Source organism: Phycodurus eques, chromosome 13 (genome assembly GCF_024500275.1).
Source record: "Phycodurus eques isolate BA_2022a chromosome 13, UOR_Pequ_1.1, whole genome shotgun sequence".
In the NCBI taxonomy this organism is placed as follows: Eukaryota; Metazoa; Chordata; class Actinopteri; order Syngnathiformes; family Syngnathidae; genus Phycodurus; species Phycodurus eques.
Genome location: NC_084537.1, coordinates 24707134 through 24724032, shown reverse-complemented (window position 1 = coordinate 24724032; position 16899 = coordinate 24707134). Strand labels below are relative to the sequence as shown.

At 43.1% G+C, this 16899-nt stretch overlaps 2 protein-coding genes across 4 annotated transcripts; one reads left to right on the top strand and one right to left on the bottom strand.

Annotated features, from left to right (window-relative positions):
* Positions 1-66: 66 nt before the first annotated feature.
* Positions 67-6058, bottom strand: prdx1 (peroxiredoxin 1). The gene is made up of 6 exons (XM_061695284.1): positions 5929-6058; positions 4773-4888; positions 4453-4606; positions 3014-3136; positions 847-977; positions 67-420 (listed from the first exon to the last, which is right to left on the bottom strand). The coding sequence occupies exons 2-6, from the start codon at positions 4876-4878 to the stop codon at positions 338-340; spliced, it is 597 nt and encodes a 198-aa protein (XP_061551268.1). The 5' UTR covers positions 4879-4888; positions 5929-6058; the 3' UTR covers positions 67-337.
* A 4761-nt stretch (positions 6059-10819) lies between these two features.
* LOC133411599 (histone-binding protein N1/N2-like) lies at positions 10820-16358 on the top strand. Of its 3 annotated transcripts, none has more exons than XM_061694153.1 (13): positions 10820-11062; positions 12046-12126; positions 12230-12333; positions 12964-13491; positions 13553-13617; positions 13678-13781; positions 13884-13957; positions 14041-14229; positions 14609-14775; positions 14848-14901; positions 15598-15687; positions 15778-15894; positions 15988-16358. In XM_061694153.1, the coding sequence occupies exons 1-12, from the start codon at positions 10962-10964 to the stop codon at positions 15874-15876; spliced, it is 1656 nt and encodes a 551-aa protein (XP_061550137.1). In that variant the 5' UTR covers positions 10820-10961; the 3' UTR covers positions 15877-15894; positions 15988-16358. The 3 variants fall into 3 exon arrangements, with proteins under 3 accessions (XP_061550137.1, XP_061550136.1, XP_061550135.1); XM_061694152.1 differs by having other exon boundaries at positions 12961-13491; XM_061694151.1 differs by having other exon boundaries at positions 10878-11062; positions 12961-13491; positions 14875-14901.
* The last annotated feature ends 541 nt before the right edge of the window (positions 16359-16899 follow it).

Genomic DNA, 16899 nt, shown 5'->3' with positions numbered 1-16899 from the left:
TTGACTGGTAGGTGGAATACAAAAGCAAGAGGCAAATAATAATTGTTAAAAAAGGAACCCATCAAGTGAGGCAACTTCTCGATTCATTTCCACATAATGTAAAGTACAGTACATTGGTTTTATGATAAGGAATGACGTCAAAGACATTTAAGCTCTACGAAACCCCAAAACAATATACTTTGGTCTTCAGTATACACAAGACAAGCAGATCCAACAGGCTGACTAAAAACTGTCGCCGAGCAACACTTTTACAAACAAAATAAAAAATAATCTTTTCTGCAAACATTATCTGTAGGAAATCTCTTCGAGCAGGCAGCAGATTCCGGCCTCTGTCTTATCACTGCTTGGAGAAGAAGTCTTTGCTCTTCTGGACGTCAGGTTTGATGGTGTCACTTCCTGGTTTCCAGCCGGCTGGGCACACTGAAAAGAAACACCAATAATAGATACATAAAAGCATAACGACGTGCCGGTATCACAAGCACATACAGTACATGAACTGCATCCAGAAAACTGTTTATTAACGTAGTTTGATACATATAAAGTGATAAAGCCCATAAATCACCTACTGTGAGGAGACAATCATTTTGAACCTTGGTCCTCAGAGCCTCACCCTTGACAAATAATTTTTTGATGATGTCTCTCCGGTCTTTTTTTCCAATGAGTCCATGTAATATTGAAACCAGCAGATCGTGACTTAACACGTACATTTGGGTGGTGACAAGCAAAAGTTTTTAGATCTAGTGCAAGTCAAAAGCGTAAATGTTTCCATCATTTTGTACTTTTCTGCAGGGATCCTAGTGACAATTGATCAAAAGGACACCTGCCGCACATTAATTCATTACGTACCTTCTCCGTGCTTGTCAGTGAACTGAAAGGCCTGAACCAGACGCAAGGTCTCCTCCACAGAACGTCCGACGGGAAGATCGTTGATGGTGATCTGTCTCAGAACGCCCTGGTCATCAATGATGAACAGACCCCTGAGATACAGAGAAAGATGTTCCTAGTAATATGTCATATTAGATGCATTTATTGGATCGTGTCTTAATAAAAGATCTTTTCACTTTCCATTGACTAATTCTTTTGTCTTTCACAAATGCAGCAACATGTGATCAATAGAGAATTACACCAACTCTCACAAGTCAGCGATCCAACCGGAGATGAAAAGCAGCCCGAGACGAAGGAAAGCGGACAGTAGCAGGAAATCACCAGCTGAGAATGGACACAAACATGTTCATGGCCGTTGACCAGGCTACGGGCTAACAAACCGGGACTTTTCCGTCTCTTCCTGGTCAACAAGACGGACGCCGCGGTACTCTAAATAGAGCAACTACAAGGATAAATGCAGCGCACCTTTGCTGTTACTTGGTCAAACAACACAGAGTGGCTTATTATTAAACTTGACAGGCTTTGAATCCTATTTGCACACTGATTGAAAAATTATAGAATGACAATTCCGGGATCAAAACAGTTGCAGCCACGGTGGGCAAGCTTTTCTTGCAGTAGAGGAGGGCGGGGTGAGCAACGGCTCATTTCCATGAGACTGAACCATATGTCACGAAGCCAGTTGATTTCAACATGACTGTAAAAAAAAATAAAGTGAATGAGTGTGTGCAGTAATTCTTGATCTTTGAGACTGAGGGATGTCATGGACATCTGGAAACTGTAATGAGTTATGAAAGAAAATTGCAAAACAGTATCTCCTCTATGCCACGCGACCACAGTTTCAGGTTTATCAGCCTGCGCCTTTAACACAGAACCCAGCAAACATCTTGTGTGACGTACCCGTCTGACCGTGAAAACTGCTTTCAACACAGCACAGTGGCCAAAGTGACTTTTTGCTTGGTTGCCTCCACCTTTAGTTGAATATTATTTTTAAAAATCTTTAATAATGAATCATTAGCTTTACCTTTCATTATTTTTGATGAATTATACGTTCTAAAAAAAAAAAGCTGCCCGAGTATGGTTTGCCGAAATAAATGGTGACCTTAGAACTAAGCAATTGAGCCGAAAGTATGGTCTGACATCAAAAGGTAACAATTTTATTTGGAGGAAGAGTACCACCCTCTATGTCCAGCAGATGGTGCTAGAAATTATAGTTTCTTATTAATATAGATTCTAGTGTAGAATGAATGCGTCTCCTCTCTCGTGATCCTGTTAATTCAGTTTCGGAATGAATAGCAAATGAAGTACAGGAAGCTATGTGAGGCACTGCACCGCTGCACCGCCGACGGGTGCGAAAGAGTATCTGACGTGTTATAAAACCTGCTTTCATTTTTGGTTCGCCTGCGTATTTTGAACACTCATTGATTTCTTCATGTATAATTCTCATTCCACTGCTGATAGTTGCTGGTGTAGTTTCATTCCCAATCACAGGCATTTATTAATCCATGTATACAGCGGTGTGAAAAACTATTGGCCCCCTTCTCAAATTCTTCTATTTTTGCACAGTTTCCCCACTTTAATGCTTAAGATCATCAGAAAAATGTCAATGTAACCCAAGTGGACTTTTAAAGTGTTGTTTTCATTTATTAAGAAAAAAAAAACTATTCAACGTTACCTGGCCCTGTGTGAAAACTAATTACCCTCCTTGTAACTCCTTTTTGCGGCACTGCAGTTGCTATATATAATGCTGCTGCATATTCAGGCTGCCGTTTGGTCACATTCGTATTTATGATTTACATACCGTTGCCATGGCCGCTGCTACTACCCATTCTCCTCATTCACATTGTTGCAAATGTAAACAGAATGTTTGACATTCTTATGTGATGATATGGTACACTTCCTGCTGTAAATTGTCCCCACTGCAGGACTAAACAAAGGCCAATTGCATCCTTTCCCCTCCTATTCTGTGCTGCAGTTTCCCTGGTGGAGCATGTTTCCTCCCTTGAGTAGGTGGACTACAAACCTTTCATCTAATTTTTTTTATGGAATAAAAGCTACAGCTAAAAATGGTTTCTTTGGGTGTAATATTAATACACGCGGAACCAGCATGGCACTACACTTGTCGACTTACCTGTAGGCAATGCCTTCATCCTCCTTCAGAACGCCATAATCTGTGGAGATGGTGCGCCGTGTGTCAGACACGAGCGGGATCCTCATGGCACCCAAACCGCCCTGCTTACGTGGGGCGTTGGTCCTTGCGAGAGCACCGACAATAAAACGTGAACATTTCACGAATGCATACGCCAACGCGGCAGCTGTTCACTTGATCAATTTACAACCCCAATTCCAATGAAGTCGGGGTGTTGTGTTAAACATAAATAAAAAGAGAATACAATGATTTGCAAATCATGTTCAACCTATATTTCATTGAATACACTACAAAGTGCAGAATGTGGTTTGGCATTGTCTTGCTGAAATAAGCAGGGGCGTCCGTGAAAAAGACGTTGCCTGGATGGCAGCGCATGTTTCTCCAAAACCTGTATGTACCTTTCAGCGTTAATGCTGCCTTCACAGATGTGTAAGTTACCCATGCCATTGGCACTAACACAGGCCCACACCATCACAAATGCTGGCTTTTCAACTTTGCGCCCACAACAGTCCGGATGGTTCTTTTCCTCTTTGAACCGGAGGACCCGACGTTCACAATTTCCAAAAACAATTTGAAATGTGGACTCGTCGCACCACAGAACACTTTTCCACTTTGCATCAGTCCATCTTAGGTGAGCTCGGGCCCAGAGAAGCCGGCGGCGTTTCTGAGTGTTGTTGATAAATGGCTTTTGCTTTGCATAGTAGAGTTTTAAGTTGCACTTACGGATGTAGCGCCGAACTGTATTTACTGACATTGGTTTTCTGAAGTGTTCCTGAGCCCACATGGTGATATCCTTTACACATTGATGACGGTTTTTGATGCAGTGCCGCCTGAGGGATCGAAGGTCACGGGCATTCAATGTCGGTTTTCGGCCTTACCGCTTACATGCAGCGATTTCCCCAGATTCTCTGAACCTTTTGATGATATTATGGACCGTAGATGATGAAATCCCTAAATTCCTTGCCATTGTTGAGGATCATTGTCCTTAAACTGTTGGACTATTTTCTCACGCACTTGTTCCCAAAGAGGTGAACCTCGCCCCAATCTTTGCTCGTGAATGACTGAGCATTTCAGGGAAGCTCCTTTTCCACCCAATCATGGCACCCACCTGTTCCCAATGAGCCTGTTCACCTGTGGGATGTTCCAAACAGGTGTTTGAGGAGCGTTCCTCAACTTTCTCCGTCTTGTTTGCCACCTGTCCCAGCTTTTTTGGAACGTGTTGCAGCCATAACATTCTAAGTTCATGATTATTTGCTAAAAACAATCAAGTTGATCAGTTTGAACATTAAATATCTCGTCTTTGTAGTGTATTCAATTAAATATAGGTCGAACATGATTTGCAAATCATTGTATTCTGTTTTTATTTATGTTTAACGTCCCAACTTCATTGGAATTGGGGTTATAAGCAAAAACAACAATACCATGCAAGGTGGGAGAAGTGAGAGTCAACAGAGGCGGCGATGACCTCACAGCCAATCTTCCTGAATTCGTCCGCCGCGTCGCTGAACGCGATGATCTCAGTCGGGCACACGAAGGTGAAGTCCAGCGGATAGAAGAAGAAGACGACATACTTCCCTGCATCGACATGAAAACAAGCCAATCGGGTGGCACGTGGCAACAGCGACCGCATCCATAATTCATGTGTTTTGCAGAGTCGTGAATTGCCAGCCCAGACAAGAGCGGCATCAACGCTGTAGATCCCTTGAATAAGACGTCGAACGAACACCGAACGAAGCATTACCTTTGTAGTCGGACAGTTTCAGGTCCTTGAACTGGCCGTCTGGCATCACAGCTTTGGCTGTAAAATCGGGAGCCATCTTTCCAATTCGAGCTTTGCCTGCAGCCATCTTTCGGGAACTGGACAAGGAAATAAATCAATCAATCAACTATGTGTGTTGTATGTAATTGCATGTATTGTACAGTATGTGTGTACGGTATATATCTATATTCTTTATACCCACTAATAATACCATCCACCCCCCCCCCCCCCCCATTTTCCATACGGTTTATCCACACTTTATCATCTATACGGTACACATTTATAGACACGTATGCATATGCACAAATATATTACATGATAAATTGTACTCGTCAGGTTTAGAAAGTATTTTACACAAATCAAAATCGAAGATTTATTTCTTTACAGTACATGAACTACTTTGTGCCACTTTTAACATTGAAGCTGTGCAACAACAATTAAACATATCATTCTGTAAATACTTTGAAAACTATATACTACAACCAGGGGATATTTTACGACAAAATATGCATTTGACCGTTTATTTGAATGTGTGTGTGTGTGTGTTCTTTTTAACATGCATTGTTTTGATTTTAACATTTATTGGGAACGTGACAACAAAACGATCAACGACAGCGAAGCATTTGATACTAATTTTCCATGTTTAAAAAGGAGTTGGGGGAAAAGTTCAGACTTATGAACTACAACCCCTTAATTCTCCATGTTCTGTTCATTTATATATCTATTCAGCTTCAATGATCATCTTCATTCTCATAAATGTAAGATATTAGTTAACATGAGGATGGGTTGAATTTTCTTGTCTGGTGGTCATGAATTAACTCAAATTATGTGTTTCAAAAGTTGGCCCAACCGATGAAGTTATTGGAGCAATTTGGTAATTGCATCACTTCTCCTCCGGTACAGTATTTGAATTGACGATATAATGCTCGCCGGGCGGCGAAAGACATTTTCCTTTCAGTTTCAAACGAGAGTCCTATACTGTACTATTCAAACCCGAAAACCACCTGTTGAACTATTATTTCAACATAACAGCATCGTAATAAGGTCGTAAACTACCGTCACCGGGAGGGGTGGAAAAGTTCAAAACTCAACTGCATATTCGGTGACGTTAGGGTTTGCATCATTTTGGAACACGTACCTTCGATAAGCCTTGGTTTGAACGCTCGTGCTCGTGCTCGTGCTCGTGCTCGTGCTCGTGCTCGCGCTCGTGCTCGTGCTCGCGCTCGCGCTGGCCAGGAAACGTTGACGAAGAGAAGCGCGACGCGATGTCGCGCTTATATAAGCGAGCCACTTCTCGCGACGGTACGGCACAGAAACGGGATCTCAGTTGGCGCCCTTCCCCGTCCGCGCCGACAGCATGACTTTGCGCATTTCCAGAAACGCTCGCGCCACCCCTGAAACCAAAACTGATGACGTCAGAGGGATGACGTCAGGTCACATGCACATCGAACTTGAGATCACATTTAAATTCATGTTAAGGCAGGGGTGTCAAATGATTGGAAAACCATATCAATGCTTAATCGCCTCATCATATTATTAATGGTTTGTTTGGAGGCAAAACATGCTTACAGTAGTTCATTACTATTGATTACATATGAATATTATACAAAAATTTGGAACAGATTTGAGCAAGAATCATGGGAGTTGACACACATGATTTGCTTTCGCGGCGGGCGCAATAGGCTGCACATCACCCAATTCACTTAAAATGTGAGCAGAGTTTAGAGACGTTGCAGTTTAGATTCACGGCTTTGTAAGATTCAAATCAGGCCGCACAAGCGCCTTATTTCTTGACACAACTTTTCATGGTGATATTGAATGAATAACCCTGCTTCAAACAGACAAACCTTTTGTCAGTGCCATTCCCAGCCTTCCTCGTGACAGATTTAAAAAAAAAAAAAAAAAAAAAAAAAAGAAAGAAAGAAAGAAAATCATTGAATAACCATTCAAATCAATAAATAAGGTCTTAAAGGGAACGGCAAAACAAAGTTTTTTTCAGAAACACAATGACAATCAGAACAGAATAAATGAGAAAATGTTAGTCACACACCTACGTTCTTTCGAAATGAATACATCATTAAACCCAAATGACAAAAACTCGTCAAAAGTTAAACTCAAGAAGGACATGAAAGCATTTTGCTGGTGAATTCCCAGCATGCCCGCTTCTCTTTGCAGGCAGACACCTTAACATGTGACGTGTGTGCTCTATTGCATCACTCGGTGTGTGTTGTTTTTTAAGCCCCATTTCCAGCTTGCTGACAATTCTTTCTCGAAGAAAAGGAATGACAGCGATTTTCATGAACGAAGCGTAAACAGGTAGCAAAAGAAATGTAGCGCATCCGTTCATCGGTCTGCTGTCACGGAGTGATGTCCTTGCATGCTGTTGCCATGGGCACCGCATCAAGGGCCAGATAAGAGGCCAGACACACAATAATAACCTCATGTTAGAGGCGTCGCATTGATCAAACGCTCTTTTCATCTGCTGTTTCACAATATGCGCCTCATTGCTGCATCTGGACGTTTCAAGGGCATTCACATTCTGCTCCTGACGCACCCTTCAAAACACGTTTTGGTGGTTTTTGGTTTTTGAACAGAGGCGATGACAGGTAAATAATGTCTCAAAATACAGGTATGCCGGAATTAATGAAACGAACCACCACAAATTCAGAGCAAGTCAGCACGATTTATATAACAAAACGTCCAGACGCATTACAGAAAAACCATACAAAGTTCTAAATGTTTCCAAATAAGACGTAGCTATCCTCCCTCTTCCCTTACATGTATACACATCGAGTTTCACAAAACATGAGAAGGCAATAACCTTTTCTATGAAGTTGACTCCATACATACGTGCAGTATGTTGCTACATTATGCACAATGATGACAATGTGAGGCAGGCGCTGAGGGGAGTTGTGACGCCGATCGGATGCCTGGTCCAGACGTGTATAACGAGGCTGTGACACCGTGGAAGCGGCGGGTGGGAGGGGGGGAACGAGCTTTCCATCACAGCAGGATGTGGCAGGGCCGTGGACTCCACACACACACACACACACACACACACACAGAATATTTTTGAGCACATATATATATATATATATTATATATTTTCCATTTGACGATGGAATGAGTACAAGTCCGAGTTGGAATAAGCCATCTCTTCCCAACAAATTCACAGGGCACTCCGGGACTTCCAAAATGGGCATTCAAACTCAGAATGTCCTGTAAATTGAAACCCACTTCCTCATTCTCTTTAATGATTACACAAGAGGATTTGTTAAGTTGGGAAGCAGGCTGGCTTAGTCATGCGGTAGTTTGTCCGTATTCTCTTTTATTTCTTTTCGGGCAGTCGCGTGCAATGTGGCCAACAGCCTGTATTATCCTAACCACCTCGACCTCTACCATGTCTTCCTCTCCCACGGCCTCTGCCGCGTCCTCTAAAATTTGGTTTTTTAACTGTTGTTGATAAGGGCCCTGAGGATTGGCACCCTCATTCAAGCCGCTGTTTGCTTCATCCAAATTTGTTGAGTTTCTGTTCCATTTAAATGATAGGACTGTCTAAGATTTCCCATTTCCTCAACAAACTGGACAATGTCTACTTTGTAGGGTGTGATGCCGGCTACGGCCTTTTTCACATCCTCATTAGTCCAGGTCCTATAGACCAAAATAGTTTCAAAGTTGAACTCATTTTTGAGAATTTCGCTGGCCAGCGAAACCGTATTTTGGTTATCCACGTGTTTAAATGTTTTATTTTGGAAGGGTTTTGGAGTTGAACATATTTCCAATCTTTACACGTGAGGCGTTCTTTTGGATCCGTTTCACTGTTATTTTTTCCCATTTTGTGAATTTGGAAGTCAGTTTATTTGCACCTAGAGTGACCTAAATACTGACTTTATTCAAAAATGACAGGGTGACAATGAATGTCTGAGTTTTGGTAACCCTCAAGCTTCTACCCACACGGGGCGGAGGATTCTTGCCTCTGCTTCCAAACCCAGCTGTCACTTACAATCCAGTCTTATACATTCATACTTTTACACATTCACACGATACGAGTAAAATGTTTACAAACACACGGAAACACGGAATTTAAGTACGTACAGGACTCCGCCGTCCTCGCGGAATTTGTCGGACTCCGCCGTCCCTCTCTTACTTGCCAGCGACTAGTATTACACAAGGTTTATTCTGCCGCAGACTTCTTCGTCGCGCAATTCACTCACTCTTTAATCCTTTTTCCTCAAAAAAATTCAAATGTAACTCACCAAAATCGTCTTCAATCCTGTGGATTGTCGTCCACCTTCAGATCCCAGTTGAGGAGAACGAAGACCAGTCCCGGAAAGGGTCTCAATTGCCGTGGCCATGGTCTCTTAACTGGATGTCGGCTCCACAACTGGAATCCTCGGGTGTATTGACATCCAGCTCGAAGGACCAATTTAAATGTTGGATTTATCTCACCCAACACCAATAAAAATGCACAAAAGGAATGAAAACGCTGGTTTCTCTTTCTCATGAGGAGGGCGTATGGGAGATTGTTCAGATTACGGCCTCTCAACACGCTCTAAACAATCTCTCCCGTCGCTGCTGTATTTATTTGAAATAGGGACGTTTTACGAGACATAACGTACTAAGCTACAAGACACAACACACTAAGGGTAGGGTTTCAAGGTGAAGACATGGCACCAACACCTGCCACGTCCCCGACCACGTCCTTGGTCAAGGCGCCTTTCCAGCGGATGATTCCTGCTGAGTCACCTTCTAGAAGGCGAGACATCTTCCTTTCTCAAAATCGTCCATAATACTAATGCGAGCTAAGCAAATAAATGATAACTTCTAGTCTGGCATTGAACAAATACAAATAATTTTGCTAATCCTAATTGACCTTGTCTCATTTCATGTCAGACGGTCAAGGGGGGGGAGCATAATGTGTCTTTTTACAGTCATGAGCATGACTGTAGTGTGTAGTGAACTGGCGATGAGCCACACCGCACACTTAATGATACATCCACTGACAATCGTGACCTTCCGTAAGTAACTAGTAACTACAACGCACTCTCGTCACTCGGCGAGTCCGTAAACAAACACAGTGCGGCTCAGCTTCTGGTAAACAGACGCCAGAGCTCTCCAGATGGAGCCAGAGAAATAACAAATGGCATTTGTAGTGTTTTTGTGGGAGGCAACCGGAGTTTCCCGGAGCAAAGCCACGCGGGCACGGGGAGAACACGCAAAGTCCACACAGGCCAAGCTGGATTTGAACCCGCAACCTCAGAACTGTGAGGCAGGTGTGCTAACCAGTCGTCCACCGTTCCGCCCAGCATAATTCACACTGTTTAAATTGTTACTTTTGCACTTATCGGCAACATCAATTTCCCAAAAATAAAACTGACTATTGATTTTGCACTGAAGAGATGTAAGTTATGGATGTTCAATGTTACCACCATTGAATATGTCCCAGACAAGTTCACGCGTAAAATAAGAAGTTTGAATTGCAAAGTGTTCCCTTGTTGTACCGACTGTGAACCAAACCATGAACTTAAAACCAAGGTACATACACGACCGTGATTTGTCTTTTCATTAGCATACGTTACACCCCTAGCGAGTTAACATCTATGCTGTTTTATCGCTAGCCCCTGAGGGCAACTAGAACTACGATGTGATCTGGAATGAAATGTGATGTAATGAAGTCCGACAAGCCAGCGGAAATGAACCGCGGAGAATATTTATACAATTTCATGGAACCGTAAATGTAGGTTGGTGATTGTGGCCAGCAGAGAACGCCTTGTTGGCCTTGATTTTCTCTCTCTTTTGAGGTAGTACATAGTGGGAAAAGTTTGAGAACCGCTGATCTACAGTCACGTCTTTGAATCATCCTTTGGTTATTAATGTTAACAGTCACAAATAGGCTACTGTGCCTTTAAGAATTGTCCCCGCGCCGCTGAACCCGGAAGTGGGCAAGGCAAGAATATTGGCGCCAAATGCGAGCACAAGAAGAAGGCAGTGCGACAGCAGGACGTGACGTCACGCCAGCGTGCGCCGTACGTCTCCTTTGAAAGAGGCACGTCTCTTCACAGCCAACGCTCGCGCTTCTGTCAGCTGCTGTGCGACCTCAGTTGTCCACGCACGCATTTTGTTTGCGTTCTTCCATCGATTTGTGTGTTTTGTCCGTGCACTTGCGTGACCATGGAAGAGGCCAACCAGTTAATCGGCGCCGGTAAGAAGCACCTGGTGACGGGCAAAGTGGTGGAGGCTGTGACTGCCCTCCAGGAGGCCTGCGGAATTCTGTGAGTTCGTTCGACGTCTCGTGTTGGATCAGGTTCTTCTCAGATGTTCTCACGACGGTCAAGTGACACATATTTTACTCAAATGACAAAAAGTTGCAATCTGCACTCAAAACGTTGAGGCTTTTGGGGGAAATTTCAAGATGGGGCCAAAAGAATGCACGGTAACATCCACAGGTGAACTCAATTTGACCTTCTCTAGACTTTGGAAAGCTCAACTGTTGAACACATTTGCATCACGTGCAGTTGTCTAACAAAGACCTGAACTGCATCATTTTACATCCCGATATAGACGTTTCGCAATCCATGTTATTCATAAACTGGTTTATTAACCGTTGCGTTGTTGTCAAACAGTTGACCTGGCTCATTGATCTGTTCAAAATTGGCCCATGAGCACAAAAGTTTGCGGACCTCTACGTTAACGTGAAGTATATGCGACTGTAAGACGAGGCTTAAATACACGGGAAACTTATGGCCTTCGTTTTCTGTGTGACCTTGAGTTTGCTTGATGTTTTGCAAGCAAACAGCCTGGTGATTAAAGTAAAGACCATCGTTCCTTCTATTCATCAAAGATCTTTTAAAAGCTGAAAGAAACGTCCGCATCGGGTAAACCTCAGTAAATGGCACCTTTTTTAAATGTGGGTTATATTTTCTTTAAGGGTGCGAAAGAAACCAAAGGTATAATAAAAATCTAGAACGTTACGGTCTAAAGGGTTATCATAAATATAGATATTGTATTTAGATTTGCACGTGGACTAGTAGTTGGCACGCCTGCCTCACAGTTGGGGGTCGGAGTCTCGACGCCGGTCTTCCTGTGTGGAGTTCGGCTGTCTTCGCTGGCCAAAACACGCACGCGATGTTAATCGACGACTAAATGGACTCCGCCTCCAAAGTCAGCTGGGAGAGGCTCCAGCTCACCTGGCGGCCTTAACGATGCCGAGACACTCGGAAACGGATGGCCGGATGATGAGGATTTTTGTTTCCAGAGCAAAAGCATACGGGGACACTGCAGATGAGTGTGCTGAGGCATTTTTCTGGTGTGGCAAAGCGCTGTTGGAGTTGGCAAGGTATCAACTCTACTTTCATGCATTATTATTATTTTTTTTTCTTTCAATAAAATGAAGATATGATGAAACATGTGCAGAGCTGAATGCCAGTGTTCTGACGCAGGATGGAGAACACTGTACTCGGTAATGCTTTGGAAGGAGTCCCAGAGGGCGACGACGACGAGAAACCGAAAGACTCCACCGTGGAGGGCGCAGAAAATGTTGACGGTGAGTCAATGACCTTCAAGACAAACATTCGCTACTCGCGAAGTTTGGGTATTCTCCCCTGGGGGGCAATTTCAGGATAACGCTGAAATTCACTACAACCTTTTACAAGTGAACTTAATTTGAAAAAGGTTTGAAGGCACGAGCTCGCTGTTGGACGTTTCAGTACATTCTGCTCGACATGGCAGAATTCACAACAGGTGTTAGATCCACGAATGGACCAATAAATGTCCTGGTTCAATTTAAATTGCAATTCAAACAAACCATCCTCTTGATCATGCGGCTCACATTTCCACATCAGGAGACCAAGATAAAAATGTTCTCAGAGGCAAGTGGCCACTGAGCTTGCATTGTTGCTACAGAGAGACCGGAAGACCTCTTTGGAAAATGTAATTGAGCAAATGCATTGTGAATTTTGCCCTTCAGTTCCTTGTTTGAGAATAAAAACAAAAACACTGAACAGTTCAACGTGTGCGTTGAACATTTTAGGTCAATTAAGTTCACCAGTAAAGGTTCTTTTATTTAAGCTTTATTCTTAAATTTCACCCAAAACCAGAATATCCATCACTTTTCGGAGTGGGAATAAAAACAACAACATATTGGATGTTTCTGAGCGAGTTCTTGTTGTAGCAGAAAAGACGAGAGATGAGCTGAGAGTTCGAGTGTATGATGCCGTGGCAGAGAAAGCTGAAGGGGACAGCAAACGTGATGTAACTGGAAGCAAAATGGAGGAAAGTGAGGCCGACAGATCTGCGCTTCTAAAGGAAGTGGAAGGTGAGCTGGAAGAACTGGCAGATGAGGAGGGAAATGCAGCTGACAAGAAGGTAGAAGAACCAGCAGACAAAGTGAAAGAGAGAGAAGCTGACAAAAAGGTTGAAGACCCGGCTGGTAATAACTTAGAACCATCAGAGAAAATGGAAGACGCTGAAGCAGACAAGGTACAGGACCCGGCCGGTAAGACAGAACCACCACCAGAGAAAATGGTAGCCAACGGGACACGCAAGTTAGGAGAACCGTCAGAGAAAATGGAAGATGCTGAAGCAGACAAAAAGGTAGAAGACTCAGCTGCTAAGAAGGCAGAAGAACCATCAGAGAAGATGGCTGACAAGAAGGTCGAACCAGCTGAGAAAATGGAAGAGGAACCAGCAGAGGGAGCCGAAGGTAAGTCTCCCTGGTTGCAATTTTGTCTCCTGAAATATGTTAAATAATTTGGTGTTTTTAGATGGCGATGAGGAAAGTGGAGATGATGCAGAGCAGCAAGTCGAGGACATCGACGCTGGAGAAAAGGTACAGACAACCTGCAAAGCTGAGCTTGTGTGTGTGGGGTTGAACGTCAATGCTTTGCAGGAGAGCGATGATGATGAGGAGGAGGAGGAGGAGGAGGAGGAGGAGGTGGGAAACCTTCAGCTGGCCTGGGAGATGCTGGAAGTAGCGAAAGTCATCTATAAGAGGTTGGTGCAGACTGAAGTTGTGAAGAATGAAGTCACTCATGTTGCAAATGGACTTTTTAAAATAATTATTAACCCCTTACTTTTGTTTTGTCCCGGACATAGAAAAGAGTCAAAGCAGGACCAGCTCATGGCAGCTCAGGCCCACTTAAAACTCGGAGAAGTTTCTGCTGAGTCTGGTATGTTCAAGACTTGAACGTCACCTCGCGGACACTGCCGCCGTTGCTGAGGAACGAACGAACGCTTGCTGCCGTCTGCACAGGGAACTTCACCCGAGCACTGGAGGACTTCCAGGAGTGTCTTTCTCTGAGGCTGAAACACTTGGACTCGGACAGCAGACTTCTTGCGGAGACGCACTACCAGTTGGGTTTCATGTTCCACTTGAACCGGCAGTACAAAGAGGCCATCGGCCAGCTCAAGCGCTCCATCCATGTCATAAAGAGCAGGCTGGGTGAGAACGGCGCCCAGCGCAGTTATTTGCATTTCAAAGTAAAACCGTAAAAAAAAGTGCGTGTGTGTGTGTGTATTGCTAGCAGTTTGAAGGGACAGAAGATGTAATTCCAAATGAAGTTGAATCCAAATTTCACCATCAGCAGCCATTTAAATTTGACATGTTCAGAGGCCTTTCTATCAGGTTGAAATTTATTTTGCTTATGTAGGGTCCTAGCCTTCACTGGTTTTTGTTGTTCTAACCTAAATGCATTTTTAAATTTTATTATTATTATTATTTTTTTAAACCTAGTCTTGCACCTTTTTGTGTTTCTGAGGTGGCGGATGTTCCCATCATAGTGTTGTGTTGATCCTCGCACAATGTGAAATTTGTCTGGCAGAAAAACTGACCGAGCTGATCGAAAAGGCTGCTGGCCGTGACGAGCTTCCTGAGGAGAGGAAGGAGATAGAGGAGCTGGAAGCTCTGCTGCCGGAAATCCAGGAGAAAATGGAGGACGCCGCCGATGGCCTGAAAATGCTTAACGCTGAGGCTACGAAGGGTGTGCTGGTGGGTCAACGTATTCCACACGCAGGTGGTAACTACAATGCAGATTTGACTTTGTTGTGATGTGCTTGTCAGGATGGCGCCTCTGGTTCCACTGGACAGAGTGGGGACGCCTTAACCACTTCATCAGTAAGTGTCACCACCAATTAGATTCTGCATTTACAAAGATCCTCATGAGCAATTTGGGTAATTGCTGAAGTTTACTGCTCTGCCTTATAGCTGCATACCAGAGGTGGGACAGGGAAACTATTGGTCGCCGCTATATGACTTCTGGGGGTATCATAGAAGTATTTTGTTACTGCTTTTATATTTCTCTGGAGTTTCATTTGAAACGTGTCAGAAAACAAATGTTGATTGGGTTTTCCTGTCTGCTGATGTCAAATGTCTTGCTTTGCTTAAAAACACAATTGTTTGCTTTCTTGAACGAGGAAATCGGAGTATTGATTGACATTTGATAAGCTGAACTCAAGGATTGACTAAAATGTAACAAAACCTTTTCACTTCCATTTTGTGTGCAATAAGCTTGCTAATAAGAACCAAATTTATTTTTGTGTTCATTGTTGCCATTGCGCATTTACTTTGGGTACTTTATTCATCCACAAGGAAAAATCACTGGCTGCTTATGCTTTACTGTCATTGTGTTTCAACTCGAGTTTGACAGTTTGGTCACTTGGAGAGGAGCAGTTGAATGTGAGAGGATAATTTGCTCATAGTTGGTTTACTGCCGAACAACTTGTCCTGGCCATTTGTGAAATGATGGCGAAACCCCTGGTGTACATGCGTGTGTAAATTAAAATGAGTTCTTATGTTACCTCGCTCATCCAGACAAATGGCTCACCGTCCAAAGTCACTTCTGCCAACGATGCCGCTGCCAACGCTCCAGTGTCTGACATCAGCCACTTGGTCAGGAAGAAGGTGGGACCGTGATTGAGCTCGGCGGAACGGCACTTGTGGCGCGCAGGGTGGGCTAACCAAGAGGTGTGTGTGTGTGCGTGCGTGTTTCAGAGGAAACCAGAAGAGAGTCCTGTGAAAGAAGGTGCGGTCAAGAAGGTGAAGCAGGATGATGGTGTGCACAAAGCCAATGGTGACACTAAGGCACACTAACAGTATGGAGGTGTATAGGTGAGTGCTGATATTTAAATTCCTCAAGTCTCTACTAAATACCCAAGCAAATAACTTTTTTTTTGTTTTGTTTTATTATTCTACCCCTCTTAGTCTGTGGCCTCTTCGCTCTCACTTTACCTCAACAAGAACTGATGTGCTGTTACCAAGATCGCAAACCCTTGTGAATCATTTTTTGTACAATGTTAAATAAAAATGTTTTGTATGTCTTTTGAAGTTGTGTGGTGAAACAATGCCAACATTGGTAAGTTTCTTAACTGCTGGATTTGTGGAGTTGTTTCCATATGGTTTTTGATGTCCCAACAAACAGTTTGTGCCATCATCTCGGCTACACTTTTATTGCACTCGTTTGGTAGCTCTGGTTGCTTTTAAAAATGCAAGTAGTAATGTTGGCATTGATCCACCCCACATTGTTGCACAGACCCTCTCCCTGATGTAAATCCTGTTTTTTTCCTAATAAAATGTTAAATGTCAATCCATTTTCTTCACGGTTTATCTTCCATTATGGGTGTGGGGGCTTGAGCTGTACCACAGCTGATTTTGGATGAGAGGTGGGGTACGTTCTGGACTGGTCATATACAGGTGTATCAAATTACAGCATTGCAATTTCAAAAGTGCAACTCAAGTTCTATAAATTCATCCAACAAAATAATTGGCTTAATGTACAATCTGTTTGCATTTAACATTCTACATCTTGGATATGGTAAAATGTTTTTGAAGTCCAGATTTTCATGTTCTGTAATTGCAATGCATCTGCAGGCAAACATTTTTTGGGACTATTCATAGCAAGCGTAAATATAACCATTTGTATTTTATGCCATTCAACTTTTTCCATAAACTGTTGACAAATAGCAATTGCAACATTTCTATTTATTGCCATACTTTATTCCACAACATTGTGATTTCTTTTTACCGTGGATGGTGGCATCCTCAGTAAATCAACTACTGCGCCTGCTTTTACTCTGAGCCAGTATGAAAAAAAAAAAAAAGCATTTTTTTAGTAAT

Coding starts and splice junctions, on each gene's coding strand:
- prdx1 (XM_061695284.1), bottom strand. CDS start 4,878: ATGGCTGCAGGCAAAGCTCGAATTGGAAAGATGGCTCCCGATTTTACA. Junction 4,607..4,772: donor GAAACTGTCCGACTACAAAG/GTAATGCTTCGT, acceptor ATGTCGATGCAG/GGAAGTATGTCGTCTTCTTC. Junction 3,137..4,452: donor CACTTCTCCCACCTTGCATG/GTATTGTTGTTT, acceptor TGCTCTCGCAAG/GACCAACGCCCCACGTAAGC.
- LOC133411599 (XM_061694152.1), top strand. CDS start 10,962: ATGGAAGAGGCCAACCAGTTAATCGGCGCCGGTAAGAAGCACCTGGTG. Junction 14,902..15,597: donor ACGCCTTAACCACTTCATCA/GTAAGTGTCACC, acceptor TCGCTCATCCAG/ACAAATGGCTCACCGTCCAA. Junction 15,688..15,777: donor GCCACTTGGTCAGGAAGAAG/GTGGGACCGTGA, acceptor TGCGTGTTTCAG/AGGAAACCAGAAGAGAGTCC.